The following is a 16,402-nucleotide window of genomic DNA, read 5'->3' as shown; positions in this document are numbered from 1 at the left end:
ACTAAACTAGTAATACACCCGTGCGATAATATTACGCAGATATTTGTTATTCAAATTTGCAGTAGTGATTTTAATATTTTGCAGTAGTGATTTTAAGTCATTTGATTGTAATGAATCCATCATATTTGTGTAATATTACGCCGATATTAAGTTATAAATAATATAATTCATGAAGTTGTTATTCAAATTTCAAATTGTTCTTTGGTGGGAAAATAAAGAGTTGAATATGAGTATGACCCATTGGATAAGTCTATGACAAAGCAAGATGACAATGACATGTGACAAGCATTTAATATTTGGCATAAAAAATAGCTTGGTTGGCTTGGTTTCAAAAGCAACCAAATTTGTTTCCACGTAATCATGGCTTGCCAAAAATCAATTTTTTCTCTCACAATTTTACAAAATGGCTTGGTTGGCTCACAATATGGCTCGGTTTGCAGCAATATTAGTTTAGTTACACAAATTTTGGACACCAAATACCTTTACTTTAGACACATGACATCATTTAAAGCAATGTTATTTGTGAGTTTTCTAGAACAATCGATTTTCTTATATAGATTAGATAAAAAAATTTATTTTTTGTTTTTTGAAAATCATATACTATAAAAATGTCAAAATTTGTCATTCTAAAAATAGAAACATGGCCAATAAAATCACTTTCTCTTTAAACTTAAAAAGGTGATTAATATATATGTCTATTTTTTTTTATAAATCATGTGGAGGCTTGTATTTCTATTCATATATATTATATTATATTAATAATGATGTCTATTTTTGTATAATTTTTACTCATTTATTATATGTAGACATTTTTTTTTAATAATTTGTACGGAGTATTTTGTAAATTTATATGCACTGTCGGTGTAAAATTATTTTACACATACATCTAATAATACATTGACACATCATGTATGGTATTTAAAAACACATGATGTATCACATTCATTAAATGATGTGACAACACATCATTAGATGTATTTACACCGACAATGCACAACTCGTATTTTATAAAAATAGAAATAATACAGTATTTTATATTATTGGGAGAAAAAGAAAAGAGTATCATCAGAGCCAGAGGGGATGATGCAAGTGCCAGGTGTCTGAACATATCGCTCTTGTCTATCATCTTATACTTTATTTATGTTATTTATGTTATATGTTAGGGTTCAAGTTCAACAGAAGAGTGGGTTTCAATTTCCTTTCAAAATCCATAATACTTGACATTCAATTCATTCATTATCGTATTCAACACTTTTGCATCTCCTTCTCCCTCCTCCACACGCTCTCAACAGCGTAATTATCTCTTTCCCTATACAACTTTTCATTTTCATTTCGCTCATTTTTGTTTCTTTCATAAACAGCTTTCTCGGTGATTGCATAAATAAATTACTATCAAATTCTTCAACCTTGCTTCTTAGTTTAGTTATATGAAGTACAATTTGTTGTGTTATTTTTCTAGCTTTACTTTAATGTTTTATTTCCGTATATTAAACTCTGTTGTTGGTTGGTGCATTTTGTATAGGTCCTATTCATTGAGTGGATTGGATAAAGTTTAAAGGCTTAATATGGCCTTTGTAGCACATCAACCACAGGTATTTCATTCTCAGATTATTAATCTTTCTATAAAGTTTTATGGCTATTATTAATTAGTTATCATCAAACTTGCCTTTGTTGTTGTGGTTCGGAATAAATAAGATTGTTTTTCATTCCAAAATGATTGTATATCCCGTAGAGGATTCATATCTTCTACAGATGTTTCCTGTTGGCAAGGAATCGTGATTCCATGAATCATATAAATTTTACTAATTCTAGCTATTAATTTTCATCCTTTAAACCCACTTGGGTTGGTCTGGTGGTATTAGCTTCGGACCTGGGAGTGCTCTCCTCCTTAAGGTCTCACGTTCGATTCTCTCTGGTGCCAATTTGGGTGGGCTAATTTAGCTTCTTCAATTTTTTGTCATCCTTTAGTTTATGTTTATCAATATCCTAAGTTGTGAGGATCAATGTGTCAAAAAGGAATAATATGATTTTTTATTATTGTATTATTGTGTGTAGAACAATTGCTGATACACTACATATATATATATATATGTACAAAGAGTAAGACTAGATGTTTATTCTAAGGCTAATATCACGGTTGACATTTAAAGGGAGATATTGACAATAAAGTGTATCTGATATTTCTTTATAATTGACAGCTCACACCAACACTCCCCCTCAAGTTGGTGCATAGATATCACTTATGCCCAACTTGTCAAGTGAGCTATGAAAAAGTTGCTAGAGACTGCTTTTGTAAGCATGTCTGCCAACTGACTTTCAGACTTGACAAAAGGAAATTTAACTATTTTGCCTTCAAGGTTTTCTTTGATGAAATGTCTATCCACCTCCACATGTTTAGTACGATCGTGTTGCACTGGGTTTTGGGAAATAGCAATAGCAGCCTTATTATCACAAAACAAATTCATTTCAACACTAGGAGGGAAGCCAATTTCAGTTAGTAATCTTCTAAGCCAAAGTAGTTCACAAAGACCCTTAGACATTCCTCTAAACTCAGCCTCGGCACTTGATAATGCCACTACTTTTTGCTTCTTGCTCTTCCATGAGACCAAATTACCTCCTACAAAAGTAAAGTAACCTGATGTGGATCTCCGATCATGAGCATCACCTGCCCAATCTGCATCAGTGTAGCCATCAATATTTAAATGATTATTCTTGGAGAATATAAGCCCTTTCCCAGGAGAGGACTTTAAGTAACGAAGAATCCGGATAACTGCATCCATGTGTTCTTCACTAGGACAATGCATAAATTGACTTACTATGCTCACTGCATAAGCAATATCTGGACGAGTATGAGATAAGTAAATCAACTTGCCAACTAGTTTCTGATATCTTTCTTTATTAGCCGGAATATGAGTTGTACACTTCCCAAGATTATGATTTTGAACAATGGGAGTATCAACAGGCTTACAATCCAACATTCCAGCTTCAGATAACAAATCCAGCACATATCTTCTTTGAGAAAGAGATATAACTTGTTTGGTTCTAGCTACTTCAATGCCCAAAAAATATTTTAAGTCCTCCAAGATTCTTCATTTCAAATTCAGTCGCCAATTGCTCTTGAAGTTTTGAGATTTCTTCCATATCATCCCCTGTAATGATCATGTCATCCACATATATTATTAAGGCTGTTACATTTCCTAAACGGTGTTTCAAAAATAAGGTATGATCAGAATTACTTTGGTTAAAACCATATTTTCTCATAGCTGAACTAAATCGACCAAACCATGCACGGGGTGATTGTTTTAGCCCGTACAATGCTCGTTGTAGCTTACACACTACTCCAGCCTTTGAGGATGTGTTGTACCCTGGTGGAATATCCATATAGACTTCTTCTTCGAGATCTCCATAAAGGAATGCATTTTTCACATCAAATTGATGCAATGGCCAGTCTAAATTCACTGCTAATGATAACAAAACACGAACAGTATTTAGTTTTGCTACTGGTGAGAATGTTTCTTGATAATCCACACCATATGTTTGGGTATATCCCCTAGCCACAAGTCTTGCCTTATATCTTTCAATGGATCCATCTGCTTTGTGCTTAACAGAGAAAACCCATCTGCATCCTACTGTTTTTTTCCTTTTGGCAGTGAAACTAGACACCATGTATTATTCTTTTGTAAGGCATTCATCTCCTCTTTAATAGCTTGTACCCACTTTGGATCTGTTAAGGCTTCTTGTATTCCACTAGGAACATGACAAGAGGACAAAGTATGCACAAATGATTTAAGGGGTTCAGATAACCTTTGAGTAGATACATAATTTGCAATTGGATATTTTGACCTTTTATTTTCTAAATCCGGAGAGTACCGTTTAGGGGGCTTACCACAGTTTTCTCTGTAAGGCAATTTATAACCGACATATGTATCTAAATCATTTGTACAGGGAAATGGATTAGAAATACTTACCTCAGGATAATTCTCAGGAGACGGGCCGTTATGTACTAAGGAGTAAGGGGGTTCATGATTTGATTCATTTTCAGTTTCGACTTCTGGTTCAACAACTTGTATTGTACTGCTATCATTCCCTTTGTTTTGCTCTTCATCTATCATCATAAGGTCAGATTCAACATATTCTAAAGCTGGCGCATCTGGCCTCATTTCTTCACTCATAGTGTCAGCTTCAAATGGTGGTAAATTTACCCAATTTTGGTCTTCATCTTGCAACTCCCCCTGAAGAGGAGAATTGGATATGGGTGAAGAGGAATAAAAATATTCAGATTCCACAAATGTGACATCCATGGTGATGTAGGTCCGTTTTGTAGTTGGATTGTAACAACGGTATCCCTTCTTATGAGGGCCATATCCTAGAAAGACACATCGAACAGCACAAGGATCGAGTTTAGTGCGCTGATTTTTATGTAGATGAACGAAGGCAACGCAACCAAAGACTCGTGGAGGGATCATCAAAACAGTAGGCAGTGGAATATGTTCAGAAAGAGCCTGCATTGGAGTCTTAAAATCCAGTAATTTAGATGGCATACGGTTTATCAAATGTACCGCGGTAGCTACTGCATCAGTCCAATAACCACGAGGCATGCAAGCACCAATCAAGAGAGCACGGGCTGTTTCTAGTATATGTCGATGCTTCCGTTCTGCAACCCCGTTTTGTTGTGGTGTTTGAGCACAAGAAGTTTCATGAATAAGTCCATGGAGTTGGAAATAAGCTTGAAATTTCTTGTTGATATATTCTCCACCATTGTCAGAGCGAAGAATTTTAAGATTAGCTGAAAATTGTGTCTGAATCATTGCATGAAATGATTGAAAAACACCAAAGACATCATCTTTACTGTGTAATGTATATAACCAAGTCATTCGAGTGCAATCATCAACAAATATCACAAACCAACGAATGCCGGAAGAAGTAGCTATAGGGGAAGGCCCCCAGACATCAGAGTGGATCAATGCAAAAGGAATATTACTTTTATTCAAATTTGTTGGATAAGATACACGATGACTCTTGGATAAAATACAAGTATTACATTTTAGGTCTATATCGTGTACATGTGAAAATAAATCAGGTAGTAAATGCTTCATATAACCAAAAGATGGATGCCCCAAGCGATGATGCCACAACCAAATTTGTCTTTCCTTAATACCGGTAGTGTGATGCATATTATTAGCTCTTCCAGAACTGAAATCATCCATATAATATAACCCCCCTCTCTTAGTACCACGCCCAATGATCTCCTTGGTGAGAATATCCTGAAGAAGACAAAAAGAAGGATAAATGAGCGCAACACAATTTAACTCTTCAGTGACTTGACTTACAGACATCAACTTATTTGAGAGTGATGGAACTAGCAAAGTGTTGGACAAAGAAAGTGAAGGTGATAAAGAAACGGTTCCAGCCCCTGTAACGGGATATATGACCCCATTAGCATTAGCAACACAAGTGCGCCTTGGTGGAGTGATTTTGATAAACTCATTGGGGTCAAAGGTCATGTGGTCAGTTGCTCCTGAGTCAATTATCCAACCATTATCAATACCCTGGTTAGAATTAAGAAATGCATAACCACAGTTACCTTGTTCATGATGTATCTTTTCAGTGTTTTGAGATTCTATAGATGAAATGAAAGATAACTGAGGCTCTGAATTCATTAATGCAGCTCGACCACCAGACCCTCCACTAGTAGTAGCTTCATGTTGTTTCTTAGCCTTGTATTCGTTCCACCATTCTGGATACCCATGTAACTTGAAACAATTTTCCCGAATATGTCTCGATTTTCCACAGTGGGTGCATCCTCCATCTTCTGATGGTGCCTTGGTCTTAGTGGCTGCAATTTTCTTTCTACCTTCAAGAGAATGAGACATATGAAGCGAAGGCAGTGGTTGCTTTCCAATATTGACTCCTTTAGAGGCCATGACAACACCGGAATTGTTCTCTGCTCCTGTTATCATTACCGCCTGTCTAATGTCTTCTCTTCTCACATGAGCATAAGCTTGTTCAACAGTAGGAAATGGTTGTAATTGAAGTACATCACTTCGAATTTTATCTAGTCGGTCATCTAATCCGTCAAGAAAGACATACACCCGATCTTCTTGTATGATAGAGTTATACTTCTGTATATCGACCGGACACACCATTGGGTTGGGACGACGAAAATCAATTTCTCTCCATAAGTGCTGAAGATCATTGTAATATTTTATTATGGATCCTCCAGCCTGATTAACTTTAGTCACCTGCCTTTTTAGATCATATACTTGAGATGTGTCAGAACCATCAAAATAAGTTATAGCTATAGAATCCCATACCATTTTTGCCGTTGGAAATCGAATGAAATTGCCAATCAGAGATGTGTCCATGGAGTTGATCAACCACCCCTTCACAATTGCGTTTTCAGTCCTCCACTTCCGAAAACCCGGATCTGTCGATAAAGGTTGTGGGAGATCTCCATTGATATACCCCAACTTGTCCTTGCCAGAGATATACATCTCAAAAATTTGGGACCATAGTGGATAGTTAGAGCCATCCAACTTGATGCCGATCTGCGCCGCGGAAGAGTCGCTGTTTGTTGTGTGGGTCTGCGTCTGGTTTTGATTCAAGACTTGTGTCATCCTTGATGTCAAGTCTTCCATAATTTATTTCATATCTTTAATTTCTGTGTCATTATTCCTACTAGACTCTACTTCCTCATCGATTCCAGTCATGGTTTCAATGGCCGTAGTAGTTGGTGCAAGGAGCAGAACAGAAACCCTAAGATCTCTGCCTGGTACCATGTCAAAAAGGAATAATATGATTTTTTATTATTGTATTATTGTGTATAGAACAATTGCTGATACACTACATATATATATGTACAAAGAGTAAGACTAGATGTTTATTCTAAGGCTAATATCACGGTTGACATTTAAAGGGAGATATTGACAATAAAGTGTATCTGATATTTCTTTATAATTGACAGCTCACACCAACACAATGGTTTATTGATTGAGAGTTGAACTATATACATTATTGCCTGACCAAAGTTTTACAAGTCTGATTTCTAAGAATAACATCTTATATCCTGAATTGTGATAAATTTTAACTTTGTGATGTTCATATTTCTAGAACTTGGGTATGTGATTTATGAACTTAATGGATGGTTTGGTTTCCTGTCATCAGGGTTTGTATGTGACACCTTCAACCAGGCATTTGTCATGGAGCAAAAGGCTGAGGTTGAAGCAGTGTTTGACAAAACATTACATGATTGTAAGAACAGACTGGCATCAACTATTAAAGCATAATATTTGTTTAAGGTAAAGACATGTTTGTGTCATTCTGGTGGAAATTAAACGAGGTGTTTTGTGTCAAGGTCGCTTCAAGAAGTTTAGTTTGAAACTATCTATTACTTAACATCAATGGTTGACGTATCTTACAAGTGGCCCAATGATAAGAGTCACAGAGTTTGTATAAATGCAATTCTAAGGCGCCTCCCTAAACTGAGATAAACAAATTATAAGTCTTGATCAACCAAATATATCTATAGTACTTTTGAAGTATTTTTTTCTCAAATAGTTTTCTTTTTCATGTAGAATTAGAGGTTCATATTTATTATGCAAGGAAAATGAATTTTGGAGAGAAAAACAGTATTGTGCTTGTGAACGTTACTTGCTGCAAATGTTTGATGAATTGTTTGTGTTTTCTCTTTTTTGTTTTTAATATTGATAATATTATAATTCATGTTCATTGATTTTGTTATTGCAATGAATTTCTTCAGTTCCATTCACTGGTGCTAGTAGCAAATGCAGAAACATGCGTGAATTAAATGCTTACGGCCTTTTATTTTTCTTCACATAAAGGGTTTATTTATTGTTTCCAGCGTAGGGCCTCCTTGCTTTTGTGTATCCAAGATCAAACCTTTGAGGATTTCAGGGTTCAAAGGCATAGCTCATAATGATGATTCAAGAACCAGAGCTAGTTGGTTGAAGGCACCTAAAACATCTGTTGGACTAGAGGATAGCGGGGAAACTCACAATGTTTCGTTCTCTTATGCATCTGAAGCAGGCAATAACCTTGAAACATCATCTGCTTTTCACGGACTCTTCAAAAAATGGTTGAAAATGTTGCGCACGCAATCATCATGTCAAGAAGTAGAGGGATTTTTTGGAAAACTGACTCCCACAGTTTCACCTGAAATTCTACCAATGTCTCGTGGCAAGGAAACAAGTGAGGTTTTGAAGGTGGCATGGTCCTATTTTCTGGCCCTGGATGCAACAATAAAGATTCCTTTGTTGATATTGTAAGTACAGTGATTTTTACTGTCTGCATATGATATATTTGTGAAAGGAGGATGCCTGCTCATTTGTTGGAATTTATGGAGAAATCAAATGAAGCATCTGCATCATTGTTCAACCTTTCTTGCATTTTAAATAATGCCAACTGCATTGATTGCACGATAATGCTTTCATGTGTCTAATTTTATCTTCTATCCGCAGCGTTCCTCTCTACCTGGCTGTTAACCTAAAATATGGTGCTGAAGTTTCAAAGGAATTAACTCCTTTATGGGTTTTCGGGCCGCTAATTTTGGCTATACACATCATGATCATCCGTGGTCTGTATGCACTATATGCCTTAAGCTTCAATCGGACTGTCAAAATACTTAGGGAAGTACCTTCTTGGTGCATTTTGGTCAACAACTACATTTTTGGCGGCGTACTCAAAGAACATATTGCAGTTTATCTTTTGCGGCCTATATTGAACTTAAAAGATATTGATTATATACAGCTAACAAGAGGAATATTGAAAGTATTGCAAGAATGGTTAGGGGACAAGTATCTTGATTTTGTGGAATCAATATGGCCATATTATTGTCGTGCTATCAGACTTTTGAAGACATCTAATCTTATTTAAGTTTTGATGTATTCTTAAAGGTAGTTAAAGGAGGGTTGATTGGAGGTGATATTCTATAGCATAGAAATTTTCCAACGAGGTCTGGCCAACCCCATTTTATGCCTGGGGGGGTTTTGAGCAAATTAATGATTATTAATGAGGAAATAAGTTCCTAATTCATGTTATCTTTAATTTATTTTATTCTTAGATTAGGTTTGAATTGATTTTTGTCATTGAATGGCTGCTTATGTTTCAAGGTTCTATTGGTTCCATTCGTCATTCCGTGTCCCCAGTTCTCCCAGGTCTCTCTGCTTACATGATGAACTTTGTACCATCTATCATCATTTGTTTAACCTGGGAAAAGTACTCATGAACCAACCGCTTTCTGGTTGAGGTGGCAATGAGCAAGATAGGCTTATGTATGGTTCATACATTACACTGTAAACTATTACAACAGATCAAAGATGATTTCTATCTGAATGCTTTGTATATTGTGGGGGCTTTATTTGTCTCATTGGTTGTAAGTTGTAACATTTGTCAGCCAGAATCCACAGAAGAGTACATTGCTTGGAGAATAACTCCATATCGATGAAACGATACACTTTGTTCCTCCCATTACTCCTAAACATTGTGTGTGTGTGTGTGTTTTAATAATTGAAGATATTTGTTGAGTGTCATGGAAAGAGTTCGTAATTTGTGTAGATGTGAATTATGCTACGAAATTGGAAGTTGTTTGTGGCTTTAAATGATATATATACCTTCAAACACTAAAACATTCAAATGCTCTGTACAATACAGTACATAATAGTTTTACATGTTTAAGTAGCATTGAGTTTGTGGGAGAGTACTGAGGTTCAATAGAACATGTTCTTGGCAAATGGCGAAGAGTTTTAAATTGCGATTTAAGAACTCAAAACAGATATTAATCTCAGTCTTTTTTTTTACGGTCGATATTAATCTCATAGTCAGTACGATATTTTCTCTCCCCATGAATCTTTTATCCCCCTTGAATTTCCAATTTTGCCCTTGAAAAAACTTCGGTTCGTAGAAACCGAAGTTTTTTTTTGCCTTGAAAACAAATTTCGGTTTCTAAAAACTGAAATTTACTCTGAATTTGCACTAGAAAAATTTCGGTTTCTGCGAACCGAATGTTTCTGCAAGGGTAAAATTGGAATATTGGGGGGTATAAAAGATTCATGGGAGGGGGGAAGAGAAAATATCAGTCAGTACAATGGATGAATTGAAACTTGTGTGCATACTATGTGGAGGCATGAACTTGGATCGTCTCCTTCAATTACTTTTCTTCTACTCTTTTCTTCATTATCCAACTTCGCGGAGGTATTAAGGTGTCAAAACACCAATTATGAGTTTCCTATTAAAAATTAGTTTGACTTTATTTTTCTCGAGAACTATTTTATGTAGGAAAATTCTATGGTGCAGTCGTGCTTTGGACTTCTTTATGAAGTCATAATATGTAGGGGTGTTCATGGTTCAAAACCGAACCAAATTGAATTAGAATTAGAATATATGGTTTATGAACCAAACCAAAACCACTTTCATTTAAAATCGGTTTATTTTATAAAATTGGTTCAATTCAGTTTAGAACCGGTTCAAACGAGTTCATAATAAAAATTTGGTTTTTTTTCATTCATTTAAAAATTTGTTTTTATGTATACCAAAAAATTAAAAATTAAAAATTGTTTTTATTTAAAAATTTGTTTTTATGTATACCAAATATCATATATAAAACCTATCCAACTTTCTTATAAAATAGATAATAATGGATGAATTCAATCTAACAAACTATTTTATAAAATTCGATGGATCACATATTTATTTTTGTATTATTTAATGAATTAAATAGATACAATGATATATAATAAATAAAATATGATTATAATTATTTTAAACCATATTAATAAATGATTTTTTTTTCTAATAACAAAAATTATTTTCTTTACATAAAGTTACTACTTATTATCATTTTTATAAATATATTGTCTTTTAAATTATTTTCTTTACATGAGCTGGGGATCGAACCCAGGACCTATAGTGTACTACCCAAACCCCTCACCACTAGACCACACATAGTGGCTTGATTTTATTTATTTTTTGGTAAGAACAAACAAACAGATTTTATTAAAAAAAATTGGTTACAGATTTTTTTTTTTTGGGTCTTAAAAATTGATATTCTTTTATTACAGATTTTATTAAATTAATTAAACAATTTTTTTAACTTTTAAAATTAAATAATAGTATAAATATATATTAGATTTATTATTAAATTTAATTTAATAAAAAAGGGCTGGGACCTGGGAGGTGGTGGCCGGCCATCGGAGGTCTGCCGGAAAACCACTGACCGCCGCCAGAAGCCCTTCGGAAAACCACCGGTTGCTGCCGTGGGCCTCCGGAACTCCGGCGTTGACCCGTCAGAACCACCACATATTTTATATATTTATTATTAAAATTATTGGAGTTAGTAAAATTGATTTAGGGGGTGTGTCAATATTATGGATATCTCACCACACTCTTGAAAATTCCATTTTTGCCCTTGGTCAAAAAATTCGGAACGCGTTTTCCGAATTTTTTTAGTTCAAATTTGGAAAAAATTTGGAAAACACATTCCGAAGTTATTTTTAAAGGCAAAAAATGGAATTTCCAAGGGTGTGGTGAGAAAGTGGGTAGGTAGGATGAGAAATTTTCTTTTTTTTAGTCACAAATTGGTTATTGGTTTATTTTTACCATCTTTGAACTGGGCTTTTAAATCTGATACAATTTGGATACTAATTTGGCGGATTCTAGGGTGGGAGGTCATGATAGGTCTCTCACCAATGAGCCATGTGTTTCGTGGATCAGATTGAATATGTACGTGATATTATGGTGTAATGTCAGTATTATATTTTATTTTATTTTTGAAAAAAAGTTCCCAATTTTTTCGGAAAAAAGTTTTCGATCTTTTTTGGGGAAAAAAATTTCGGTTTTTTTTCCGGAAAAAAGTTTCCAATTTTCGGGGGAAAATTTTCGATTTTAGATAAAAACAATTCCGAAGGTTTTGTCTGAACAAAAAAGTTTCCGTTCTTTTTTCGGGAAAACGTTCCGATAGTTTATTCCGAAAAAAGTTTCGGATATTTTCCGGAAAAAAAGTTTCCGATTTTTTCTGGAAAAGTTCTAATATTTTATTCGGAAAAAAAGTTTTAAATATTTTCTGTTTTTTCACTCTTTTTTGTATCAACAATACTTTTTCAGATGAACATTTCGAAACTATTTTCCCCAAAAAATCGGGAATTTTTTTCCGAAAAACATCGGAACTTTTTCCAGAAAAAATTGAAATCTTTTTTTCGGAAAATATACGAAACTTTTTTCCCGAAAAAAGAACGGAAACTTTTTTCCAGAAAAACTTTGGAATTGTTTTTATCTGAAATCGAAACTTTTTCCCTAAAAAATCGGGAACTTTTTTCCGAAAAAAAAAATCGATAATTTTTTCCTAAAAAATATCAAAAACCTTTTTTCAAAAAAATAATAATACTGACAGTACATCATAATAGCATGTACACATTCAATCCATCCACAAAACACATGACTCTTTGGTGAGAGACCTATCATGGTCCCCCACCCTAAAATCCGCCAATTTGGTTTATAGTATCCAATTTATATGGTACCTTATTTATTTGCCTTAAATTAGTTATCGTATCATCAATTTTGATACCCACTATATCACGTCATGGAAACCCAATGGTTTTAAAATAATGTACGGATCATTAGCCTATAAAATTTAAGGGTAAGTAGATACTCTTATTGAAAATGCTTTTATATGATCACTCAATTTAGTTTCACTCATATAAAAACACGAATAATGCTAGCAACACACTCTTTAACAAACACACTCCAACACACTCTCTTTTATTGGTTGAAATTCACATGGGTCCCATAAAAAAATGTGGACCCATATAACTTTTATGGGACCCATATAAATTTTAACCAATAGAAGAGAGTGTGTTAGAGTGTGTTTGTTAAAGAGTGTGTTGCTAGCACTCCTCATAAAAACACATATCATTTAATGGCTAATGCTACGGTGGACCACCTTCACAAGTGGTCCACCGTGGACAAATGATCTACGGAATATGAATTTTACGAAATTCACTGTTGGATTGAAAGTTTATATCACATAGATCATCCATAAATTTTTTAAATTTTTTTGAAAATCATTTGATATGTTATTGAGACCCATCAAGATTTACGTTGTTTAATAAACCGTTAATCTTGATGTGTCTCAATAACATATCAAATTATTTTCAATTTTTCTATGGATTATCTATATGATGTAAACTTTCAATCAAACGGTGGATTTTATAAAATTCGTATTCGTTATAATGTTATTTACGACCGATCCACCATGGACCACTTGATGAAGTGGTCCATATTAGAATTTATCATCACGTAATGGTAAATTCTAATATGGATCACTTGATGGATCACTTCATCAAGTGGTCCATGGTGGACCAGTCGTGAATAACATTATAACGAATACGAATTTTACAAAATCCACAGTTGGATTGAAAGTTTATATCATATAGATCATCCATAGAAAAATTGAAAATCATTTGATATGTTATTGAGACACATCAAGATTAATGGTTTATTAAATAACGTAAATCTTGATGGGTCTCAATAACATATTAAATGATTTTCAAAAAATTTTAAAAAATTTATGGATGATCTATGCGATATAAACTTTCAATCCAACAATGAATTTCGTAAAATCCATATTCCGTAGATCACTTGTCCACGGTGGACCACTTGTAAAGGTGGTCCACCGTAGCATTAGCCATCATTTAATTATTCCAAATCATTGAATAATTTTGTAAGGAATATTTGTATTTCAAATGATGTAAGCAAGTTGCTTGGTCCAATGTCCATTAAGTATGGATTTTATTTTTTTTGCAGAGTCTCATTCGCGAATGTGCTGCAGGGTGTGTCGTTGTTCGCCGATGTGCCTCTCGTTGTTCGCCGGCATGCCGCTTGTCGTTCGTCATTACTAGAAAATCAATCAATACAACACCAGTACAAATTGAAATTAGAAGGGAGAAAAAAAAAACTTCAAATTCAAAACCCAAATTGTTTTGGAAGATGAAGATGAAATCACTGAATCGAATTTTGGGAGAATGTTAAAATAAAAGCTTCAAATTTTATTTCAATCCAAGTATCCAACATAAGGAATAGAGCCGCAAGAGAGAGAGAGAGTTGAGAGAGGGAGAGAGACTGAAGCAAGGGACAGGGGGACGGTTGCGCCGCCGTGAGAAGAGAGTGATGCGGCGAAGGCGGAGGGACGCAGAGAAGAAGAAGCGAGCTAACCACATGGAAGGAGAAAAGGGATGCAAGTGTTACTGTGAAATTGAGCACATGACTGATGTTTTACACATTGTTTGTCATGAAGTTGTTGAAGTCTGAAGATAACCGAAAACGCAGAGAAAGATTGAAGAAGAAGAAGAAGCATATTGAAAGATTCGAAAGCAATTTTCATCGATTGATTAAGCAAAGTAGTTACAAGTACTTTATATAGGTGAAGGTAGTTCTAACAAACTGCTAACAAACTTCTAACAAACTATAAGTTAGACTACTCTACATAAGGTGTACACTAAATAAAGATACACAAGCACTAGGAAGGATAACTAATGTATCAAGTAACTTGTGAAGTGTAATACCCTCCCTCAAGCTAAACATGGTAAATGTCAAGCATGTTGAGCTTGGAAATGAAGGAATGAAAGGATTTGGGAGGAAGAGGCTTGGTAAAGAAATCTGCAAGTTGAGATTTGGTGTGGATAGGAAGCAATTTAAAAACTTCCTATTGCAACTTTTCTCGAACAAAGTGGCAGTCGATCTTGAGATGCTTGGTGCGTTCATGGAAGACAAGATTAACAGCAATATGAAGTGCGCTTTGGTTGTCACAATACAAGACAGGGGGCTTGATGCATAACACTCTCAAATCTTCGAGCAAATAAGTAAGCCATTGAAGTTCACAAGCAGCAAAGGATAAGACACGATACTCTGCTTCAAAAGAACTTCGAGCGACAGTATGTTGTTTCTTGGCACGCCATGAAATCAAGGATGAGCCAAGGAAGAAACAATACCCTGAAGTAGATCGTTGTGTATCAAGGCAACCTGCCCAATCAGCATCAATAAAACCAAGCAATTGCAATTTTGAAGTCCTGCTAAAGAACAAACCACGATCAGGGGAACCTTTAAGATATTTAACCACTCGACAAGCAGTATCATAATGAACATGTGTAGGTGAAGTCAGAAATTGACTAAGTTGTTGAGTGACAAAAGCAATATATGGCCTAGTGGTGGTGAGATACAACAATTTTTCTACCGATCTTCGATAGCTAGCAATGTCTTCAAATGGTGGAGAGGTATCTTGATGTAATTTGACTGAAGGGTCAAGAGGTGTCTTTGCAGGCTTAGCTCCAAGTAAACCAGTGTCTTGTAATAAGTCAAGGCAATACTTGCGTTGACAAAGAGTTATCCATCGATTGGAATGGGCTACTTCAATGCCAAGGAAATATTTCAACTGGCCAAGATCTTTAATTTTGAATAGATCATCCAATAACTTCTTAATGTGGGGAAATTCATCGAGTGAATCACCAACCAAAATTATATCATCCACATAGACTAAAAGAGCAGTGAAACTAGAATCTTTGTAAAGTGTGAATAAGGAATGATCTGATTTTAACTGCACATAACCCTGAGCTATTAAAACACTAGTAAGTTTCTCATACCACTTTCTGCTAGCCTATTTTAAACCATATAAAGACTTCAACAATTTACAAACTTGATTTGGCTTTGAAGTAGTAATACCCTGGGGAATAGACATGTAAACTTCTTCAATCTTTCTCTGCGTTTTCGGTTATCTTCAACAACTTCATGATGGTATCAGAGCTCTTCTGAGCTCTGTTGCGCATCACTTTACTTCTTATGGCTCGTGGTGGTCATAACAACATTGTCGGTGGTTCAACCACCGTTCTCGTCCAAGATCCGTCGAACAATCCCGGCGATGTTTACTACGTTCATCCTTCCGATGGTCCTACTTCCGTCGTGGTGAAACCTGTTCTCACTCACTCCAATTATCAAGCTTGGGCGCAATCCATGAAACGTGCTCTAAAGGTAAGAATAAGCTTGATTTTGTTGATGGAACAATTGAAGCTCCTAGTGAATTTGATCCTAATTTCAAAGCATGGAATAGATGCAATATGTTGATTCATTAATGGATCATGAATTCTGTTGATGAATTAATTGCCCAAAGTATCGTTTTCCTTGATAATGCTATTGATGTTTGGAACGAGCTTAAGGAACGTTTTTTGCAAGGTGATTACATTCGAATTTTTGAATTACAATGTGAAATCTATAGCATGAAGCAAGATTCAGGCTCTGTTTCAGAATTTTTCACTGCTTTATTCCTACTCCTGTATGCTCGTGTCCAATGCGTTGTATCTGTAACACTGGTATACGCAATGCTAAGCATCAGCATGAAGTT

At 34.9% G+C, this 16,402-nt stretch overlaps 2 protein-coding genes across 3 annotated transcripts; one reads left to right on the top strand and one right to left on the bottom strand.

Annotated features, from left to right (window-relative positions):
- Positions 1–1,060: 1,060 nt before the first annotated feature.
- LOC123897947 lies at positions 1,061–9,548 on the top strand. 2 transcript variants are annotated; one of them, XM_045948778.1, is made up of 4 exons: positions 1,061–1,293; positions 1,523–1,592; positions 7,862–8,281; positions 8,478–9,548. In XM_045948778.1, the coding sequence occupies exons 3-4, from the start codon at positions 8,103–8,105 to the stop codon at positions 8,890–8,892; spliced, it is 594 nt and encodes a 197-aa protein (XP_045804734.1). In that variant the 5' UTR covers positions 1,061–1,293; positions 1,523–1,592; positions 7,862–8,102; the 3' UTR covers positions 8,893–9,548. The 2 variants fall into 2 exon arrangements, with proteins under 2 accessions (XP_045804734.1, XP_045804732.1); XM_045948776.1 differs by lacking the exons at positions 1,061–1,293; positions 1,523–1,592 and adding an exon at positions 7,162–7,298 and having other exon boundaries at positions 7,867–8,281.
- Positions 9,549–14,713: 5,165 nt separating this feature from the next.
- Positions 14,714–15,742, bottom strand: LOC123896170 (uncharacterized mitochondrial protein AtMg00810-like). The gene is made up of 2 exons (XM_045946593.1): positions 15,701–15,742; positions 14,714–15,613 (listed from the first exon to the last, which is right to left on the bottom strand). Exons 1-2 carry the CDS (start codon positions 15,740–15,742, stop codon positions 14,714–14,716), a joined length of 942 nt encoding a protein of 313 aa, XP_045802549.1.
- Between the last annotated feature and the right edge of the window lie 660 nt (positions 15,743–16,402).

Source organism: Trifolium pratense, linkage group LG7 (genome assembly GCF_020283565.1).
Source record: "Trifolium pratense cultivar HEN17-A07 linkage group LG7, ARS_RC_1.1, whole genome shotgun sequence".
Taxonomy (NCBI): Eukaryota; Viridiplantae; Streptophyta; class Magnoliopsida; order Fabales; family Fabaceae; genus Trifolium; species Trifolium pratense.
The sequence above is the reverse complement of the archived record's forward strand: the minus strand, read 5'-3'. Positions and strand labels throughout refer to the sequence as shown.

What these genes read in the sequence shown, in the direction of transcription:
- LOC123897947 (XM_045948778.1), top strand. Translation starts at nt 8,103, where the DNA reads ATGTTGCGCACGCAATCATCATGTCAAGAAGTAGAGGGATTTTTTGGA. An exon ending in AAGATTCCTTTGTTGATATT is followed by an intron (nt 8,282 to 8,477) that starts GTAAGTACAGTG and finishes TTCTATCCGCAG; the next exon opens with CGTTCCTCTCTACCTGGCTG.
- LOC123896170 (XM_045946593.1), bottom strand. Translation starts at nt 15,742, where the DNA reads ATGTCTATTCCCCAGGGTATTACTACTTCAAAGCCAAATCAA. An exon ending in CTACTTCAAAGCCAAATCAA is followed by an intron (nt 15,614 to 15,700) that starts GTTTGTAAATTG and finishes TTAATAGCTCAG; the next exon opens with GGTTATGTGCAGTTAAAATC.